This window comes from Epinephelus lanceolatus, chromosome 11, assembly GCF_041903045.1.
Source record: "Epinephelus lanceolatus isolate andai-2023 chromosome 11, ASM4190304v1, whole genome shotgun sequence".
Taxonomy (NCBI): domain Eukaryota; kingdom Metazoa; phylum Chordata; class Actinopteri; order Perciformes; family Serranidae; genus Epinephelus; species Epinephelus lanceolatus.
The window spans coordinates 30,432,466-30,451,798 of record NC_135744.1 but is presented as its reverse complement, the minus strand read 5'-3'; the positions used below and the strand labels follow the sequence as shown (position 1 = coordinate 30,451,798).

The window sequence follows — 19,333 nt, the reverse complement described above, 5'->3', positions numbered from 1 at the left end:
AGGGCCTTGGTAAGCGTGCAGGAGTGTGTGTTCATGTGCACACATGTTTGTCTCGTTTGAGTACTCAGCTTTCACACAAACAAGTTGCTATCTATGAAGCCTGGTGGCTTGTCCCGTTCAGGAATTTGTGTTTACATCTCACCTCTTCAGTGAGGTCAGGTCACGTGGTCATGAAAGGTCGGTTAGACTTGACCTGAGTTGTAAACTGGCCCACACTATAAAGCCACTTCTTGGAAATGCTCTGGTAAATTGTTGCTTTGTTTCGCCTTGTGGAAAGAAGTATTTTACGCACCTGGTTCAGGGAGTCAGACATGCAAATATACTCCAGTCATACAAGCCTCCTTTGTTGGCTACTGTTGTAGAAGTTGTGTGTGTGTCTTTTCGTAAACTGTATTAGTTGACCTATGATTCTCTGTAAGTAACAACAGTCCACAGTGGATGTCTGATTTCTACAAAGTCTTGCTTAAGCTCTTATAGTGTATCGTCACCGACACTGGAAATGTGCTCACAGTGATGAGTTTGTTCTATTTTAAGGGCATGTCGATATTCCTAGAGACGCCTGGCAGGAAATGCCCTCTCCCTTCTTATATCTGTCTGTCCGTCTGTCATCTGTCTCTCACTGAAACCCCTTCCAGACTCCAACCACTCCCTGTCTATCTTTCTCTCTCTGTTTATTATTACGTCTTGCGAGAATTAATAGTGCCCACTCTCCCTAATGATGTAATCAGAGGGGAGAAATGAAAACATGGACTGCCCAGCGAGTGTTTGTGTCCGTCTGTGTGCCTGGAAAGTGTACCCTGTCAAACTTGGACGCATAATCAACATAAATCAGTCATGACTGATGAATTTTAACTTAGCAGAAAAACATGATAAATGGATGTTCTGATGTTGACAAATTATGTTTGTTTATTAAAGTATGAGTTTATTAAAAACAGCAGCTGGAGAGAGAGCATGAGGGTCTGTGTCTCAGCTGCACAGTTTTTATTGTAGCAGTTGGAGCTCCAGCAGTGGTTGCGACACATAGCTCACGGAGGCAATTAAGCTTCTTTAAAACCCTTTATGTCAAAAATCATAGTCCTTTGGAGACATAGGCTAACTCAGTAAAAATCTGAACACACCGAAATGATACACATATTTGTCAATTGAGTGTGATTTAGACTTTCCATGGATATAATCGCCAATGTCTACCGTAGAAAAGATGCTCCTCATGGATGCAGAACTTGCCTTAGAATCATCATATTTTTAAGTTGACTGAAGTATAAAAGAACTACAGTGATAGTTGTCAGTTTATGCATCAGTACACTGCAAACAGGAACTGCTATTAGATATTTTGGCATACTTTTAGTGGTGCCAATTTGCCAGAGTGTAAACAAATAAGGGCTAAAAACATGGAAAATAGAAACAAGGGTTGGTTCGGTGTAAAAATTTTCAAACCAGTTTGCTGTTAGGCCAAACACCAGATTGGTGCATGGAATTTTACCACTAGGTGTGACACTTGACTTAGCAGCTGTTCCTGAGTGACAATGAATTTACAAATTTTGGTTTCAAATACAAAATGTTGCAATTTTGGCGCAGTTCTAGTTTTCTTTGAAACCAACTTTGCCATGTCTCCTCTCGTCACCCCAAAAAACACATCAACTTTCCAGTAAACAAACACAATGTGCGCTGTGCACATCTTCCCCCCTCCCACCTCTTCTAAAATTTTACCTCTTTATTTTTGCTGGTGTTCGAAATGTGTACCTCCATCTAATAGTGCTTCTCCCGTTAATGTGTAGTGCCCTTCTCGGTGGTTAGGTTTAGAGCTAAGGGTTTGGTTCAGGTTTAGGCAGGGGGGAACATATGTCGACGAGGAAATAGCCTTTGACACAACACTGGCCTCAGCCTGGCGGTAAATTGCGCACAGCCTGTCAGACACTAGTGGCTTTGATATTCTGTTTATAAACAAACATGATATTATGTTAATCGTGTTGTCATATTACTAATGTAATACAAGTTGGATTTAGCACCATGACACTGTCAGCACAGGTTGCTGATGTAGGCTACTTTTTAATTCACCAGAACACGCCATAATGACAAATACTGGTTCAATCTGGTTGCATAAAATCAAACCGGTTTAAGCTCATACACCAGATCAGAACGGCGGTCGACCCAACTCTAGTTGTAACCACTGTTAACTTACAGAGTCCTAGGAAACAATTGACTTCCTCTATGTTTATCTGATCATTCCTTTGTTTATATTTGATTGTGCCTCTGTTTTATTTAATGTCTCTATAAAGCAGTTTGATCAGTGTTTGTTGTTTTAACCCCCAAAACTTCAAATTATGCAAACTATGTTTCCAAAGCTTAAAGTGTGATTATGCCCCAAATGGAAGTAAAGGAAAAGAATAGTAATAATAGGAGTGAATACGATTAGGGGATTTTTGGAGGGCACAGCAGGCTTCCAAAACCCCTGTCTTACTAACTGACCTGTCCTGACTCTCCCCAGCCTCTCCAGTGGGACTGAAGCCCCCCCTCCCGCCAGTCAGTGGAACCTTGGGAGAGAGGAAAGGTCCTGTCGTCATGGCGCCCGTCAATGTGGACCCTGAGAGCAAGCCGGGCGAGTTTGTCCTTAAAAGCTTGTTTGCCAACTTCACTTTGCTCTCTGAACGCAAGATTCGCATCATCATGGCCGAACCGCTGGTGAGTGACTTTGCATCTGTATCTTGCTGTCTCATCCCATCTCTCTCAGGTTACAGCATCATTTGGGTTTACACTGGATCTAATTGTGTGATGCAGAGTGGCTTTTTATGACAGTATCTGTTGACTAATCATTTTTGTGCAGAGGAAGTGATGCCTACAATGTGCATCACCGCTAAATAATGTATGCTCAGCATCCTAGTTTATATATAATATAACCTAAATATGTTTTCTATATCTACTTGTTTCTCTTCAGTTATATATTTAAGCGTAGGTAGGACTAGCTGTTTGAGTTTGCATCCCACAGTGAGACACACTACAACTTTTTTTTAGCCATTGGCCATTTGTCAACATTCAAGGTCTACTGGCTTTGTCAGTGGTGCAAAATGCCACAGGATTTTATATCGCCCTTTTCACATTTGTTTAACTTCTGTTATATTTGATGTTCAGCTGCAGCTAGAAAAATTTTCCGACATCAACACAAGTCATTCATTATCTATAACAGCTTGTCCTGTCAAGGGTGTCAAGGGGACTGGAGCCTATCTCAACTGACATTTGGCAAGAGGCAGGGTACACCTTGCCATTTACACTCATTGTCACACCTACAGGCAGTTTAAAGTCACCAGTTAACCTAACCTTTGTGCCGTTTGATTGTGGGAGGGAGCCACACTGACACAAGGAGAACATGCAAACTCCACCCAGAAGGGCCCCAGCCAGTTGACGGGTTCGCACCCGGAACCCTCTTGCTGTGAGGTGACTGTGAGGCACCACAGTGGCGCCCACATCAACACAATGTTCATTAGAAATTGCAATTTCCACATATATTTTTGCCACATACATTTCATCTCATCAACCACCCACAGTAGGTGGTGGAATTTGATCCAGACAGATTCATGGTTTGTGAGGTAGATCTCTTGGATTCACATATTTGCATCTTTTCTGCCTGCAGAAGTAACCAAATATGTCTGACGCACTGTAACCCAACCTGTGTCACTCATATTACCTTTTTGCATCATCGACAAAGTATGCCTGACACTGCTTCTTTGGGTCTAGAGGATTAATTGGGGTTTATTTGGCTTTCAAATAAAAGCTTGAGCACACTCCTTAATGTATAGTGGTTTGGCCTGTCAGGGATCAATAATAACCATGGCCCAATGGCCCGTGGCCACGAAAAGTTACTCTACCAAACATCTCCTGTAGGTGACCCCCTGTGGCCACTAAGTTTTATTAAGGCTCTTGAGAATGAGACTGTGTGTCTCAGTGAGATTACATAAAAGGTAAAGAAAAAAAAATCCTCATACTGTTCCACAAACATCCAGATTAACTCTCACTTTTTCGTCATTATTCTACAAAAACAGTAAACACTACTTGTTACCAGCGAGCGACCAGCATGTCAGAGCCACTGAAGTACAGGTTTATGAAGTCTACTCAAATTCGATCCCTACAGAAGAGCCAGAAACCTAAAAAGGCAGACTATGAAAAAAGCAAACCACTACGAAAATATAGAAGTGAATGGAGGCAGGGGTTTAAATGACTAGAATATGACACATGCAAGGACGTAATGTACTGTGGTGTTTTATTGCAGACATGACTCAGGCTCAATGCTGGGAGGGAGGGAGAGCGTGTGTGAGGCAGCGAAATGGAGGGGGTGGGGTGCACAAGTGATAGAGACTGTGAGAGAATACATGTATCATATGTTTACAAAGAACTTGAGTTATCAATTCCAATAGCAGAATGAAAATATATAATTATTCAATGTCTTTTCATTTATTGAAGTGTCACAGTTAAGGAAGGGTGTGATAAGTTGCATTAAATTACCTTTCTGTATTGTTTCAAGTTAACATTTGGGCCACCAAAATGCACTTTGGGCACCAAATTTAGGGGATTGGTGGCCTGTTGGGCCATTTCTTAAGAATATCAGAATCTGTCCCTGCATTTAATTTGTATGGCACTCAGGGCTGAACACCTGATGTTTCATGAAAGGAACATAACAAGGTTAGTGCCAAGGCAGTTAGTGTGATACTCAGTAATGAAATTGGATCTGTGCTTGTTGTAGGCACTTAGCTGATGATCACATTTACATTTAGCTGAAAATGCGATGTCTTTGGTATTTATAGGCTACACAGGTTGGAGTCTGGGGAGATAGCAGTTTAAACAAATGCACTAAATGCAGTGACACTTTGGTCTGCTTGAGTTTGACAGTTTTGGGGCATTCGAATTTCGAGTTTCGTAAAAATATGTTGACCTGTTCTCATCTTTTCTGACATGATTGTTGTCCCTTCTGTCTTTTCTTACCTCACAGGAGAAGCCACTTAACAAATCTCTGCAGAGAGGAGAGGACCCACAGTTCGACCAGGTGCGTGTACCCGACGTGGACACATCGTCATGTCTTAACGTTTTTTTCTCTTTGTCCTCCAAATCTTGCCGTAACATTGTCTTATTTTAGAAGTGGGATTATCCTCTCTACCTTTTGCTTACCTTCACCTGCTCTTCCTCCTTCTGTCTGTGCAGTTGATCAGCAGTATGAGTTCTCTAGCAGAGTACTGCCTGCCGTCTATCCTGAGGACTCTGTTTGACTGGTACAAGAGGCAGAACGGCCTGGAAGACGAGTCCCATGAATATCGACCCAGGGCCAACACAAAGTCAAAAAAGTGAGAGGACACAAACAGCGCACACACCCGAGTAGTTGTCAGGGATCTGCAAGTTTAAATTACCGCACATACATACAAAAAATGCAGGGTCAAAAAACACAAAGCACCACAACACTCCTATGCAATATGCTTATTTATTTTGGATAATTAAGTTGTTTTTTTTTAACAAACTTACTTATGTTTAGAGGCAATAAACAATAAGCAGTACTGTAAGTAAGACCCACTACAACCCTATCTACAGATATGCAGATATTTTTGGAAAGAAAAGACTGCCTTTATTTTACAAAATATTTCTGTCCACGCTAAAACGCAAAAAGAAACAGCAGTAAAATAAAGTCTAACTTGAAACAATACTGTCATTGTAAAAAAAAAAAAACTAATATAGTACTGAAGGTGTCGTCCAAATCTCAGACAAACTTCACACACACCAAGTACACACAGCTACATAGTGGACCAGATGGTGCCTACAATTAATTTATTAACGCAGTTTAATAAAAGCAGATTCTCACGTGTGATACATTTGCGTGCTGAGTACAGACGCAAGAACAGACTCTCATAGGATCAAGACTGTTACTGTGAATGTCTCAACTAATGTTTCTGTTTCTTTGTTTCTGTCTGTCTGTCTGGCTCAGTGATGAGCAACAGAAGGACTACTTATTGGAGCGGAGAGATCTGGCAATAGACTTCATCTTTTCTCTAGTGCTTATAGAAGTTTTGAAGCAGGTGAGTCTCGATAATTCTTCAGTTTGTCGTGCTTATTTGTAAGAGTGGGTTTAACGTTTTAAGGAGAAAAGTCTGTCCTTAAACAATATTTTATCTCTGGAAAAAAGACACACAGGTAGAAAAGTGTTTTCCTTTGATTGAATCCTTTAATACAGATGCCTGCATAATACTGTGAAAGGGTTTAAACAATCACAGGAAAAGATCTGAATATTTATCACACTCCTTTGATGAACACCTTACTTGACATCAGTTGTCAGATGCTGTATTTCCCACCCCACTCATGTGAAACCGCAACTAAATTCAAGCTAATATAAAAGAGTCATTTGCATATTCTTGATCCAGTCAAGAATATGCAAATATATTGCACACCACACTCCCCAGACTGTGAGCAGAATACATAGAAATAACACATTTTATTTGGATGTATTGTATTAAAATTGTAAACTTTTTCTCTCAATCCAGATCCCCCTCCATCCTCTTTTGGATGGACTCATCCAAGAAGTTATAAACCTGGCCTTCAAGCACTTCAAATACAAAGAAGGGTGAGATTGATCACATACAGAAACACAAATCATTTATTAGAATTAATCAAATGAAGCACAGTCTAAAGTTTCACTGCATTACTGTCTTCACTTAATGCAAATTACAATTGTAAGAGATTAGTTCTGCACAGCACTATACGCACATTATAATATTTTGTGTTTATTTCTCAGGTATCTGGGACCCAACACAGGCAACATGCACATAGTGGCTGACCTTTATGCTGAAGTAGTGGGAGTTGTAGCTCAGTCCAGGTACTGTGCAAATTTATGTTTATACTGCATGTGTGTTTGTTTGTGTGTATGCATTAAATGTTTGTATGTCAGCAGGAGTTGATTGTATCTCTTGACGCTAAGTTTTGGGGAGTGTTTGTTGTGAATATGTTGAGGTAGTCGCCAATTTGCCACAGTCTCTGTAAACGTTTGTAAGGCTGAGTCTCTGCATAGCATTACTTTATGAGCGCCAATGTCTTTTTTCAATTGTACCAAATGAGGAGAGAGTGTATGTGGCCACATGCAGATGCCTAGCGCTACGTGCAGTCTTTTTCCAGAGACTTTTTGTGCGGCCTCTCTGTGCGCCTCGAGTCGAAAATCTCTGAACTTTTCAAAAAGCCCTGGTGTCATCACTGTCCGGCCAGACACTAAATGTTGCTGGTTAGCGTTGTGCTTTTACTACTGTATGCATTGTTAGCTTATTATTAACAGTGCCGTCAACCCTCTGTTTAACATAGCATTATGCGCAGTGTTTAGTCAAAAAAGTGCTTAGCGCTGGTATGAAGCACTCCCAGGGCTTTCCTTTTTTATTAAAGTAATTTACAGTCATTCATAAAGCTACAACTGTCTTTTTTGTGCCACTCTTCACAAGGTATGTGTGGCAATCACGAACATATTTACAATTCGGTTTAGTGTGGATTTATTAGTTTAGTTTATTTAAGAAGGGACAGTGCAAATTAGTAAATACACATGGTATAAAAATGACAGAATTAGCCAAAAGGCTATTTTTTTATCTGTAGTCCCTTGGCCAAGATGTTATACAAGGCTACCTAAAATATAACAAAGCACAAAAACAAAAGAAAAAGAAAAAGGAAACAGGGCACATAGTTTAAAAGACTTTGAACACATCAACATGAAATTATTTTGACATGACTTTTTTAGTCTCAAGAATGTAATATTCATCAAATGTGTGATTAAGTGCTAAAATTTCTTATTATCTTATTTCTTATCTTTTTATTTTTTAATTTGAATGAAATTCTTCATGTCTTACTCTCAGTTAAGGCAGAATTTGTAATGCAGATTGCATTGCAGCTGTGTGCTTATTTGTCAGTAAAATGTAATGTGTCGTTACAGTAGCTACCTGTCCTCCTCTTGACCTCTTTTTCAGTAGACACAGCAAATACAAAGGCTGTCCCTTTGTTTTGAGTACAAGTGACTGAGAAACAAATGTCTGCGTTTCCCTGCGTGCTGGTAGTCTGGTTGTGTGTGTGTTGGTAAATACATGTGTGTGTGTGTGTGTGTGTGTGTGAGAGAGGGTGAGGGAGAGAGAGAGAGAGATGGCAACTGAGGATAATGACACTCCAGATGATGGTCCTTCGTCTGTGTAATGTTGTGTGTGTTGAGAGATGAGCAATGCTCCCATTTTCCAGGAGGTTATTACTGTGATGGAGGAGGTTCACAGGGCGGCTCAGTCCTCGCTGTCACACACACACACACACACACACACACACACACACACACACACACACACACACACACTAGCTGAGCCATCACATCATTTAACACAGTGATCGATCTTATAATGGCTCAAAGTCGATACCTTAAGATCCAGCTTAGCAAACCCAGACTGTCTCATGTGTTGATGATGGGTTTTCCATTTAATTAAGCTTCTTAGTTGATTTCTAACACCCTTTTCAGTGTTATTTATTCGTTGGACATCATTTACACAAGCGGCTGTGAAAAGGTTGAGTACACACAGGCAATAAACAGTCTGGGCACATACTTTATTCTTGGCATCATGTGTGTGCTTTTCCAGCTCGGTTTATAGATTACATTGTTTATGTGTATCTTATTTAAACAGTCAGCACTAAACAGAAGGCCGACGACTGTTCCACTTAATTAACTGCCGTGGCAACCCCTGTAAAGCATGCAAAAGCATGCGCAGCAAAACGCAGACGCTTGAAGAACAAGTGCACGCTCACAACACACACGCATTCCCTCCACATCACCCCTCCAGATGCCATTCTAAATATAGGCCTACACAGCTCTGTTGGTTAAATCTATTTGGATGGTTGGTACATACACAAGCACACACACACACACACAAGCTCTCACACCTAAGTTGAAAAGCAAAAAAACAGTAAGAGTTATAAAAATGTGATCTACACACAACACATTAGCAAACAAACTCATGTTAGTTACAGTAATCCCACTAACCATACCAGCTGAGGGCATGAAAACATTTACCAAAACTCCAGAGAACAGAGCAACTGTTCACATGTGGTCGCAATTTCCTCTGCAGGTTCCCAGCAGTGAGGAAGAAGTTCATCTCTGAGCTGAAGGAGCTGAGACAGAAAGAGCAGAGCCCCTACGTCATCCAGTCGACCATCAGCCTCATCATGGGACTCAAGTTCTTCCGCATCAAAATGTACCCGGTGGAAGATTTCGAAGCCTCCTTCCAGTTCATGCAGGTAGAGCTGAAATCATTTGGTCTCCTACCTGTTATTTTACATGCCAACACACTGTGAAAAGGTTCTGGTTGAGGAATCTGAAGGCATGTTTATAGGACTGACGCCCTCTTTCTTTGCGTATATTTATGTCTGGAAGCAGTTTAGTGTCGTCATAGAGCTATACTATCGACTGCTGAGAGGTTCCACTGAAGTAATTAGGGGTTAAGTGCCTTGTTTATTGGTCCTTTGATGGGAATTGCAGTAAATGCTTCTCATTTCCTTCACCCATAACGAAACAGGGGCTTTAACCTCTTATACACAGACTCATGATGCATATACATTGTTTCTCTCACAGTCTCTGATTCTCTTTCTCTCTCTCTCTGTCTTCAGGAATGTGCGCAGTATTTCTTGGAAGTGAAGGATAAAGACATTAAACACTCATTAGCCGGACTCTTTGTGGAGATACTTGTACCTGTAGCTGCTGTGAGTGCATTTCATCTTACTGCCAGGAGCACCACTTAGTGCACTTTGACTTTCTTTTTATTTATTTTAAGGCAGACATGCATTGAAGTTATTATTTGTCTTTTTTATTAAGAGATCTCCATGACAAAAAAAGTCTGTTTTCCTGCTGTGTTTATATCTTGAGAATAATCAAAATTTTAAGCCCATGACTATGTCTGTCTGTCTGTCTGTATGCGTGGGGTTAGGCTCTGGTGAAAACACTTCTCTTAACTAACTTTTGCATTCTCCTCCAGACTGTGAAGAACGAGGTGAATGTGCCGTGTCTCCGAAATTTCGTAGAAAGTTTGTACGATACCACACTGGACCTGTCCTCTAGGAAGAAACACTCTCTGGTAAGTTTCCCCCCGGATTGTGTTTCATCGCCGCTCATCTCTCTTCATTTCCTCTCCATTAACAGCAACTGATGAAAGCACTTACTGTAACTTTCCAACATGTGGGCTTTTATCTGTCCATGGGAAGGAGACAGGAGTTCAGTGTGCAGTATACAGGCTAGTTTTTTTTTTAGCAGAGTGAGGTGGGCAGTATTTGCCCACAGCAGGGAAACAGGCAGGGGAATCAGCCTTAGTAAGATATTGATCTCACACAAACAAGCATGCTATAAAACTACTGAAAATTCCCTTTATCACTGCCTAAAAGTTTTAACAGGCAACCGGCAACATTCTCTGAAGCAGGAGTAGCAAAATTTAACTTCATTCTTTCCTTGTAACAAGAAGATTCATTGCTTATCTCTCATGTTCATTTTTAGTTTAGTTACTAAAGTCCTAGTTTTCTTAGAACAGCCAATCAGGCACGTTTATTTCAAACATTTTTCCAATGCAAATCGACTTTTTCAAGTTTGTTCAAACTCCATTTTTTTATGTTTTTTTGCTGCCGACCTCATTTCAAGAAGATTCTTGACATTAGTTTATTTAAGGTTTTTTTTCACTGGTTTATAGTAAATAAGATTTTTATGACTTCATAAGGTGGGGATTTTTTTTTAGTCCAGCACATTATTATTGCACAGCAGCTGGATTCTCGCAATATCATGAGACCACGCAAAATCCATCTTATCAGGCTTCAAGTGATGCATTTGTGTCTGCATGACCAGTGTTGTCTGACCAGTCAGTTTCCTGTGAGGAGCTACTGGCAACTCCAGGTGTGCTATAGGTGTGCGTGATGACACAGAGAGGTGATTAACAATCTCGGCTCCTAATAAGGTCAGCGTAGATGCTGCAATAGCATCAGCTATATCAGATTAGTATTTCTTCATTGAAAAAAAATGGTATCAAAGGCTTTTCTGGATGGAAAAGATGTTTTCACTCTTCTTTCAACTGGCCCATTACAGACGGTGATAGGCAGATGGTTCATCCAATTACCTGCTAAGTATTTTTTGAAAGCGCCTGCCCTTTTCCAAACAGTTTCTAATGACGGCCTCTCAGATGCTTCTCTGTAACAAACCATCTGGCATGTCAAATAAGCCCAGCAGTTCTTGCCGAGACAATGTTTCCCTGTAGTTTTCTCCTAAATGTCGCCCCATCTTTGGATTGTATTCCACGGCCATTTGATAGACAAATTGAATAACAAAACATGGCATCAGGCCGCTGTGTCGTATTATTGCTGGCTGCTGCTGATGTGCTATTTGTGATATGTGCAAGCGCGGGTTCCTCCAGCTGTGTCAGAGACTCGTGTCCTCAGGGCTGCAGACATGTCCCCTGACCAGTATGCACGTTTCCTTCAGTTAGATTCTCCACATACTCAGAGTAAACCATGCATTCAAGACTTGACACTCCTCTGTGCACACATACATTGTCTGTGTTTTTTTTTTTTTTTTCACTTTTTCCAAATGAACAGCACATAGGCATGCACACAAACAAACAATAAGCTGCCATGTCAGAGCAGAATGAACAGAAATGATAGGAATGACAGTAATGTGCTGCATTTCCGTAATTGTTTTCCTTTGACATTGTGATCACCTGTGAGAGGACACGCTGTTATGTGAGAGAGACAGATAACAAATACCAACTTTGATAAGGAGTGACAGGCAAATGATGCGCTCCTCAGAGCTAGCATTTCCATAACTATTTATGACAAGGGTTTATTCATGTTTAAGAATGATCTGCATGCAGACCTAAATGCCCTTACAAGAAGATTGAACAGAGCAGACACTGAGTTCACATTCCTGTGTGTGAACTTTATGTTCAAAGTTTTCTGTATGCTCATAATGGTATTGTTCAAACTGTTGTTCCTTAAAGGGGAACTCCAATATTTCAACCTAGACCGTATTGTCCTGTGTTTTTGTGTCTAAGTGACTAGTGGGAACAATCATTTTTGAAATTGGTCTGGTATCAAGAGGGGTTGCTGCAGCTGGTAGCACGTCCATTCAAAGTGCATGTTTTGCTACTAACAGGCTCCGACTGTTATTATGAGTGTTTTAAAAAAATCACAGCAAGGACCCAACAGACAAATTACATGTTTTTCTTTACCTTTCGCTTGTTCAAGTCTGTTTTGTGTCCAAGTCTCACTAACAAGACGTCTCATTCTGGAATGTCATGAGAGGCAACTTGTTGCAGGAAGAAAACGATGGAAACGCAAGTGAGAGTTGGAGAGAGTATCGTTGGTAATAGTTTGTTTTGTTGAAGTGCAGAAAGCGAATATTACTTTTGTTTAGAAGATTACCATTCTGCCATCATGGCTGAATATTCAGCTGATTTCGTCAATGTGGAAATGCAAAGCAAGCAAAACTTGGACACAAAAAAAGAACAGAACGAGGCAAAGGCACAGACAAAAATTGTATTTCTCTGTAGAGTCCCTTCTGTAACACTGTAAGACACTCTGAGCCTGTCACTGGCAACAACAAGCACTTTTAATAAACATAATTTGTTGGGGGTGCACCTGTCTTGAGTGGTTACATTGAAGCTGTTAAGCGGCTGCTAGCTGCCGTCCTTTCGCTCAGTACTGGACCAATTTCAAAAACCATTGTTCCCACAAGTCCCCTAGACACCAACATGGGAAAATAGGGCCATGGTTGAAAGATACCAGAGTTCCCCTTCAATTTTGTGAGGGAAATTCCAAGTCTATAAATGAATTAAACATCAGACTCACCTTTTTTCTAATGAAACCTTGTGGAAAGATAAAGCACAGAGAAATATGTGTTTTGTTTTTTATAAATTGACTTAATTCCAGAGAGGAAGACATAAATGATTGAGAAAAAAAACGGTTAATGAGGGATTTATGGGGCCTGAAACAAGTGGAACACGACTGTGAAAAGCTTAATCTGAATTAATGTAATTGCCCATTGTTTTTAGATGACAAAGGAAGAGCTTAGAAATTAGATTTCAGCTGGAAATAAATGAGTCACACACCTTTTTAGACTTTGTTGAAAGATTTTACATCTCAAAACAGTTTCAAAGTAATGAGCATCCTGCATGTAGAAAACTGGTGAGGAAGACAGCATGTATCCTTGATTTTGTATTTACATTCAATGAATGAACTTTGAATTTAAGGTGCCTGATGAGAATGTCTCCCATTGGTCTTCTCTCCCCACACCAGGCTCTGTATCCTCTGGTGACCTGTCTGCTGTGTGTCAGCCAGAAGCAGTTCTTCCTCAGCCGCTGGCACATTTTCCTCAACAACTGCCTCTCAAACCTGAAGGTCAGCCTCTCTGTCTATACCATGCAAGAAATGCCATATTAGAGGTTATCTAACTAACAGCATACTGGGTACAACTTGCTCTCTGATGCTCACCACAGTACATTCAGAACAGATGAAGACAAAGAGACCAGAGAAACCTGTACACTGGTAGTACAGTGAAACACATCAGGCATCAGTGATGTAACTTTAACGATTGCTTTTGTTCCCGCAAATAACCTGGCTTTGATGTCATTAAGGCCATAAAGTGTTCGTGTGAGCTTTTCCACCCCGATGACGCATATAGCATTGTCACGTGACGTGTTTATGTCATGGTAGGCGTATTGCACTGGACCCATGGAAGCACATTGTTGAGTGTGAAGTTGTTTGGATGAGCGGTACTCGAGAAATGCTGGGGGACAAACAATCGGCCCATTTCTAACAGGCATGTTTTGAACAGGCGCTGCACTAGTTTAGATAAATCACAGGCAGTGTACTTGCACACAAATCAATGCAGTCTGTGCAATAAATTTCTGCCCTATGGGGAATGATTTTGACAAAGTGACAAACAGTACGAGCACACAACACCGAACTTCACACTGTTGCACTTGTGCTACCTAATACCACTTCAGCTATACAACCATCAGTATGCGTTGCCTCAAGGGAAACACTGCAGGTTAAGATCAACATGACTGACAGGGTCTCATAAAGACTCACTAACAAGTTTGATTGATGATCACACCGCACATGCTTAGAAAGCAGTGAACGCGGCGCACACAGTCAATCATAATGCGTCTGTAAGGTACAATATGTAAGGAATTCCTGTGAAACATTTTTATAAGACGGATGTCCTGTATTTGAAATACTGCACCAGGTGAAACAAAGTAAATTTTTGTCTGCATGTGCATGAATGCAGAATAAAGATCCCAAGATGGCTCGTGTGGCTCTGGAATCACTCTACCGCCTGCTGTGGGTCTACATGATCCGAATAAAGTGCGAGAGCAACACTGGAACACAGAGGTAACAGCCACATATCTTTATATTTCTCATCAACAGCATGTAAGATGTAACTTCAAACTTTATTTTAGCATCATCAGCATCATTGTTAACTATAATATGAAACCTTGTTACAGTTACCACGAACAAATGAGGCTACAAATAAAAGTCTCCTTAGAAACTCTGTCAGTTCGAGCTGTTTTTTATTTCTTTTTTTGTACTGTAACATCAGAGATTTTAAGTGTTTCAGCAAAGGTATGTAACTTATGTCTCAACACTTTCCCTTCCCTGTCTGCCTGTGTCTCCTCTCTCTTGTCCCCCAGTCGTCTGACGTCCATCACCTCCACCCTGTTTCCCAAAGGGAGTCGGAGCGTTGTGCCAAGAGACATGCCCCTTAATATTTTTGTCAAGATTATCCAGTTTATTGCACAGGTATGTGTCACACTCGCATGCTCAAACTTGCATGGAGTTGTAGGTTGGCATCTCTGCTTTAGGTCAAAGCACATGAGAAATGAAGTGGGGTTTGTTGTGTTTAGTGCAGAGCCAACAATATGCCAGCCTCCAAGATTTATTCTGTGCTTCTCTCTGCTATCACGAAGAAACACAGAACACTAATCCAAAATTCTTAACTGTCAGAGTTGCAGAAACTAGTAAAAAGCTAAGAAAATGTCAATATATCAGTTGGTTTGATAATACACGATTACCAAATGGCATATATATTTAGTGTAAACACAAATATGACTAATGTCTACACTGTTTTTTTAATTTGTTAATTTTCTATATAATCAGTTATGTAATAAAAATGTCCAATAGGTGACAAACTACGAGCTGCCTCACACCACATTATCTCTGTAATTCTGTAACACCAGTTTGTTTGTCCTCTGTTCAGGAGAGACTGGATTTCGCCATGAAGGAGATCATATTTGACCTGCTGAGTGTCGGGAAGCCTGCCAAAGCCTTCAGTCTCAACCCAGAGGTAAAGAGAGCAGACACAGGCGTTCAATCATGTGCACACAATCGCACACAGATCAACAGTGTATCCCCCTGGCTGTGTTACAAGGATGAGCATTCCTGTTTTTATTTGTAGTCCTCAGTCAGTGAGGATGATGAAGAATGGTATGCTCTCTGTTGGAGCATTGAAGGAGGACCTTTTTAGCTGCAGTAAAGAGATGCACTTAGGGTTCATCATGTATAATGTGATTACAGGATTTTGGCCATATGAGCAGAGACAAATCTTTTCTTCACTGTAGTTTAAAGAGGAACGTCACTGTTTTCTCGTGAAAGTCTGTTTACAGGCCTGTGAGGGTACTACTGCATATGTGAAAAAAGTTGTATAGAGCCTTTTGTGGGTCCATGTGGAGCTGCATGAGCTCAGAGTGATGTCGCTTGAGTCACTTTGAAAATTTAAAAAATACGGACGTGTGAAGTTAAAAAGACGTGAGCTTACAAGACCTCTGTAGACTGCTCCTCATCACTGCTACAGGCTAGCAGCTTGAGGCTAAATTAGCCGCCACTAGCATAACATCTCTTAATCTCTGACCAAACTGTTGGCAGTCTAGTTGCATTGTGGGTATTGTAGGCAAGGAAGGAGTATGCATGGAATAATAAAGAAAATATATCTCTGGTTCTGCTGCATCAGTTTAACCAAAGTTAAGACATTATAAAGATTCGCCAATGTTGTGAGTATATTTGGGATGATTCAAAAATATTCCAGTTACAGTAAAACATCAGGATTTTGAGATTACAATACAGAAAAAAGGCATTAAATTATTAAATGTTTTTAGATAATAACCATCCCACATAGACATTCCTGCACAGTAATAACATTTCTGTTGTGTCTTCCAGGTCATGAATTTTGCCTGTCAAAGTTTAAGATGTGCATTTGCTCAATCCCTGCTCCACATTTGCTCTCGATAAACAGTCTCTTTGGCACGTAGTGAGAATGCTGTGTTTTATCTGTGTTCCAGCGTATGAACATAGGTCTCCGGGCGTTCCTGGTCATAGCAGATGCTCTGCAACAGAAGGACGGAGAGCCTCCTATGCCCAACACAGGAGCTACTCTGCCCTCTGGAAACTCTCTGAAGAAGAAGAAGACTTATCTCAGCAAAACACTGACTGAAGAAGAAGCCAAACTGATAGGTTTGTGTGTGTCTGTAGGCATTCAAGCTACTGTATCTTGAATGTAGTCTCTAACTCCATGTGCTGTCTCTTCCTGTTCTCCACAGGCATGTCCTTGTATTACTCCCAGGTGCGAAAGGCTCTGGACAACATCCTGAGACACTTGGACAAGGAGGTGGGACGTTGTATGATGCTCACCAGCGTCCAGATGCTCAACAAAGAACCAGAGGACATGATCACGTATGTAACTAAAAAATGCAGCAGCTGAAGTGCTTTTTTTTATCCTTTTAGTGCTGAGGGTTGTTCTGATACTGTGATCAAAGCCCAAGTTGAAAATGAAGCACAGAAAATAAATGTAAAGTATATGAAATTGTGTTATTGTAGTGACTGAGCTTTTGGCACAAAGCCTGACAAATTATGATATGTGATAAAGATCTTTTGCATGTTTAAAGTAGATACATTGTTATCTTTTGCCAACATGACCTGCCTGTATTTTGAGTCACAAATGGCTAACTTTCCGTGCCTAAAGGGGACAGTGCACCCTAAAATCTAAAACACAAATTTCCCCTCTTACCTATAGTACTATTCATCAGTCTAGATTGTTTTGGACTGAGATACCAAGCGTTAGAGATGTCTGCCTACTCTCAGATATAATGGAACTAGATGGCACTCGAAATCATGATCCGGCTACTCAAGATAATGTATTTTCTTTCTACCGAACTACACCCGCCAACCATATCACCCACGGAAGGAAGTGTGCATCTACTCATAGACAAGAGGCTCATGTCAGCGTAAGATGTAGACATAATGAGCTGTAACATTAGCTAGCTCAGTGGTGCTAGGTGAGCTAGCAGTAGATGCACACTTCCTCCTTTGCGGTGATTTGGTTGGCAGGTGTAGTTCGGTCGGGAGAAAACTGTTCCTACATGAAACTGCTCACAACAAGGTCTGTTGATTATCTTGAGTAACTGGGCACCACAAGCCGATCGCCATCTAGTTTCATTATTTTCAAGAGAAGGCAGGCATCTCTATGGACAATATCTCAAACACTAGGCAACACCAAAATCTGATTTTTAAATAGCACTGCAGGTAAGAGGAAAAATGTGTATTTTTGATTTGGGGATAAACTGTCTCTTATACAAGCATGCTTAACGTCTCCCTCCGTCTTTGACAGTGGTGAAAGGAAGCCTAAAATCGACCTGTTCAGGACATGTGTGGCTGCCATTCCTCGTATCCTTCCTGATGCCATGTCCAAACCTGAGCTCATTGACCTGCTGTCACGGTGAGTTTGAGACAGGACAGACTTAATGTCTGGCCAGCTAACACGCTAATACATACCTGGTCCTCTTCTGTTGAGTTATATCTGATATCACTGACCTTTTTTATACATTTTAAAATAATCCTTTTTGGAAGTTTCTCTTTCTGTCAGTGACATCATACAACATCTTGTTAATTCAACTGTGTTCATGTTTTCTTATCCATCCCTCAGACTTACGGTGCACATGGACGATGAGCTTCGTCTCATTTCCCAGAACTCCCTGCAGAGCCTGTTACTTGATTTCTCAGACTGGAGGGAAGACGTCCTGTTTGGTTACACACATTTCCTTTTACGCGAGGTATAAATGGACTCGACAGAAACCTGCACCTACCAAGACAGTGAAAGATTATACACTGCATACTAGCATATTGACACTGGCAGCCCCTCTATAAATGTCCCTCTCCAAACTCCTCCAGGTTCAAGACACCCATCAGGGTCTGCAGGACGCATCTGTGAAGCTTCTTCTCCAGCTGCTCACACAGTGGAGGTTAGCGCTGCAGCTACAGGGGAAGATGCGAGGTGGAGTTGAGGTTCGTAGTTCTAAATAATATGTTTTAAAAAACAGTTTCAGCTGTTTAATCACGCTTCACGTGCAAAATCTCAGAAATTACTGGTTGTTTTATTTTCTGTTTTAAAATTCGTCCGGTCCAACGATGATCAATAAAATGACAGGATAAGCTGAATCGGGGTTGGGATTCATCAAGATTGTCATTTTGACCATGTAAAATGCCAACTGCCATAACCACAGGTTGAATTACTGGTCTAACAAGGTGACTTTCAGTGAATATTTGCAACTGTAGCTAACTTCTCTTCCGTCTCTGTCTCTCCTCTCCTTCAGTCTAGCCCCAGACTTCCAGAGCGAAGCCCTCACTGCTCGGTGCTTCATGCGGTGGAGGGCCTGGCTCTGCTGCTCCTCTGCTCGTGTCAGATCAGCACGAGGAAGCTGGCGGTCGGTGTGTTGAGAGAGATTCGCTGCCTCTTCACAGCTCTGGGACATGCTGAGGTACGGGGCAGGAAACTCACATCTTCACCAAACAAGCGTAGAGGAGAGCAATCTACTTAATACTCTCCCTTTTTAAACTTTCATACAGCTTTTAATTGACTGCCAAAATATATAAATATACATTTCAAAGACAAATATTACCAACTCGCATCAGGCATCTGGTGGTAATTATCTTCCAGGGAGGGATAAAGGACATGAAAACAGCAGGATGGAAGAAGTGCCATCTGACTGTAGCTGCAATTAGATATGCAGCATATGCAGCCCGTGACTTCTCTCACATTGTATGACGCTGTTATAAAAATAGCTGATTCTATAAATGTCTCTCCCTCCAGGATGATGACAAACCCATGATAGAGGTCATGGACCAGCTGAGCCCAGCTGTAATGGACAGCTTTGTCCATGTGGCTGTCTCTGACTCAGTAAGTATATTCATGTTAAGAGTTTATCAGTAACATTAGTGCATCTGATGAATTATTCACATCACAATCTTCCAGATTACTTCCTCAGCTGCTGTGTCT

At 41.0% G+C, this 19,333-nt stretch overlaps 1 protein-coding gene across 3 annotated transcripts in view; it reads left to right on the top strand.

Annotated features, from left to right (window-relative positions):
• The window catches only part of fryb (furry homolog b (Drosophila)), a 73,877-nt gene that overhangs the window by 24,917 nt on the left and 29,627 nt on the right, over nucleotides 1–19,333 (top strand). For all 3 annotated transcript variants that reach the window (XM_078172498.1, XM_078172497.1, XM_078172499.1), the window contains exons 2-21: nucleotides 2,486–2,679; nucleotides 4,979–5,032; nucleotides 5,188–5,327; nucleotides 5,960–6,050; nucleotides 6,513–6,592; nucleotides 6,764–6,844; nucleotides 9,105–9,273; nucleotides 9,643–9,735; nucleotides 10,008–10,106; nucleotides 13,303–13,404; nucleotides 14,297–14,400; nucleotides 14,700–14,808; nucleotides 15,266–15,352; nucleotides 16,344–16,515; nucleotides 16,602–16,734; nucleotides 17,669–17,776; nucleotides 17,984–18,110; nucleotides 18,229–18,342; nucleotides 18,651–18,815; nucleotides 19,148–19,234. In XM_078172498.1, coding sequence (XP_078028624.1) covers nucleotides 2,560–2,679; nucleotides 4,979–5,032; nucleotides 5,188–5,327; nucleotides 5,960–6,050; nucleotides 6,513–6,592; nucleotides 6,764–6,844; nucleotides 9,105–9,273; nucleotides 9,643–9,735; nucleotides 10,008–10,106; nucleotides 13,303–13,404; nucleotides 14,297–14,400; nucleotides 14,700–14,808; nucleotides 15,266–15,352; nucleotides 16,344–16,515; nucleotides 16,602–16,734; nucleotides 17,669–17,776; nucleotides 17,984–18,110; nucleotides 18,229–18,342; nucleotides 18,651–18,815; nucleotides 19,148–19,234 — 2,235 coding nt within the window. In that variant the 5' untranslated portion in view covers nucleotides 2,486–2,559. The remainder of the gene's footprint in view (nucleotides 1–2,485; nucleotides 2,680–4,978; nucleotides 5,033–5,187; nucleotides 5,328–5,959; nucleotides 6,051–6,512; nucleotides 6,593–6,763; nucleotides 6,845–9,104; nucleotides 9,274–9,642; nucleotides 9,736–10,007; nucleotides 10,107–13,302; nucleotides 13,405–14,296; nucleotides 14,401–14,699; nucleotides 14,809–15,265; nucleotides 15,353–16,343; nucleotides 16,516–16,601; nucleotides 16,735–17,668; nucleotides 17,777–17,983; nucleotides 18,111–18,228; nucleotides 18,343–18,650; nucleotides 18,816–19,147; nucleotides 19,235–19,333) is intronic.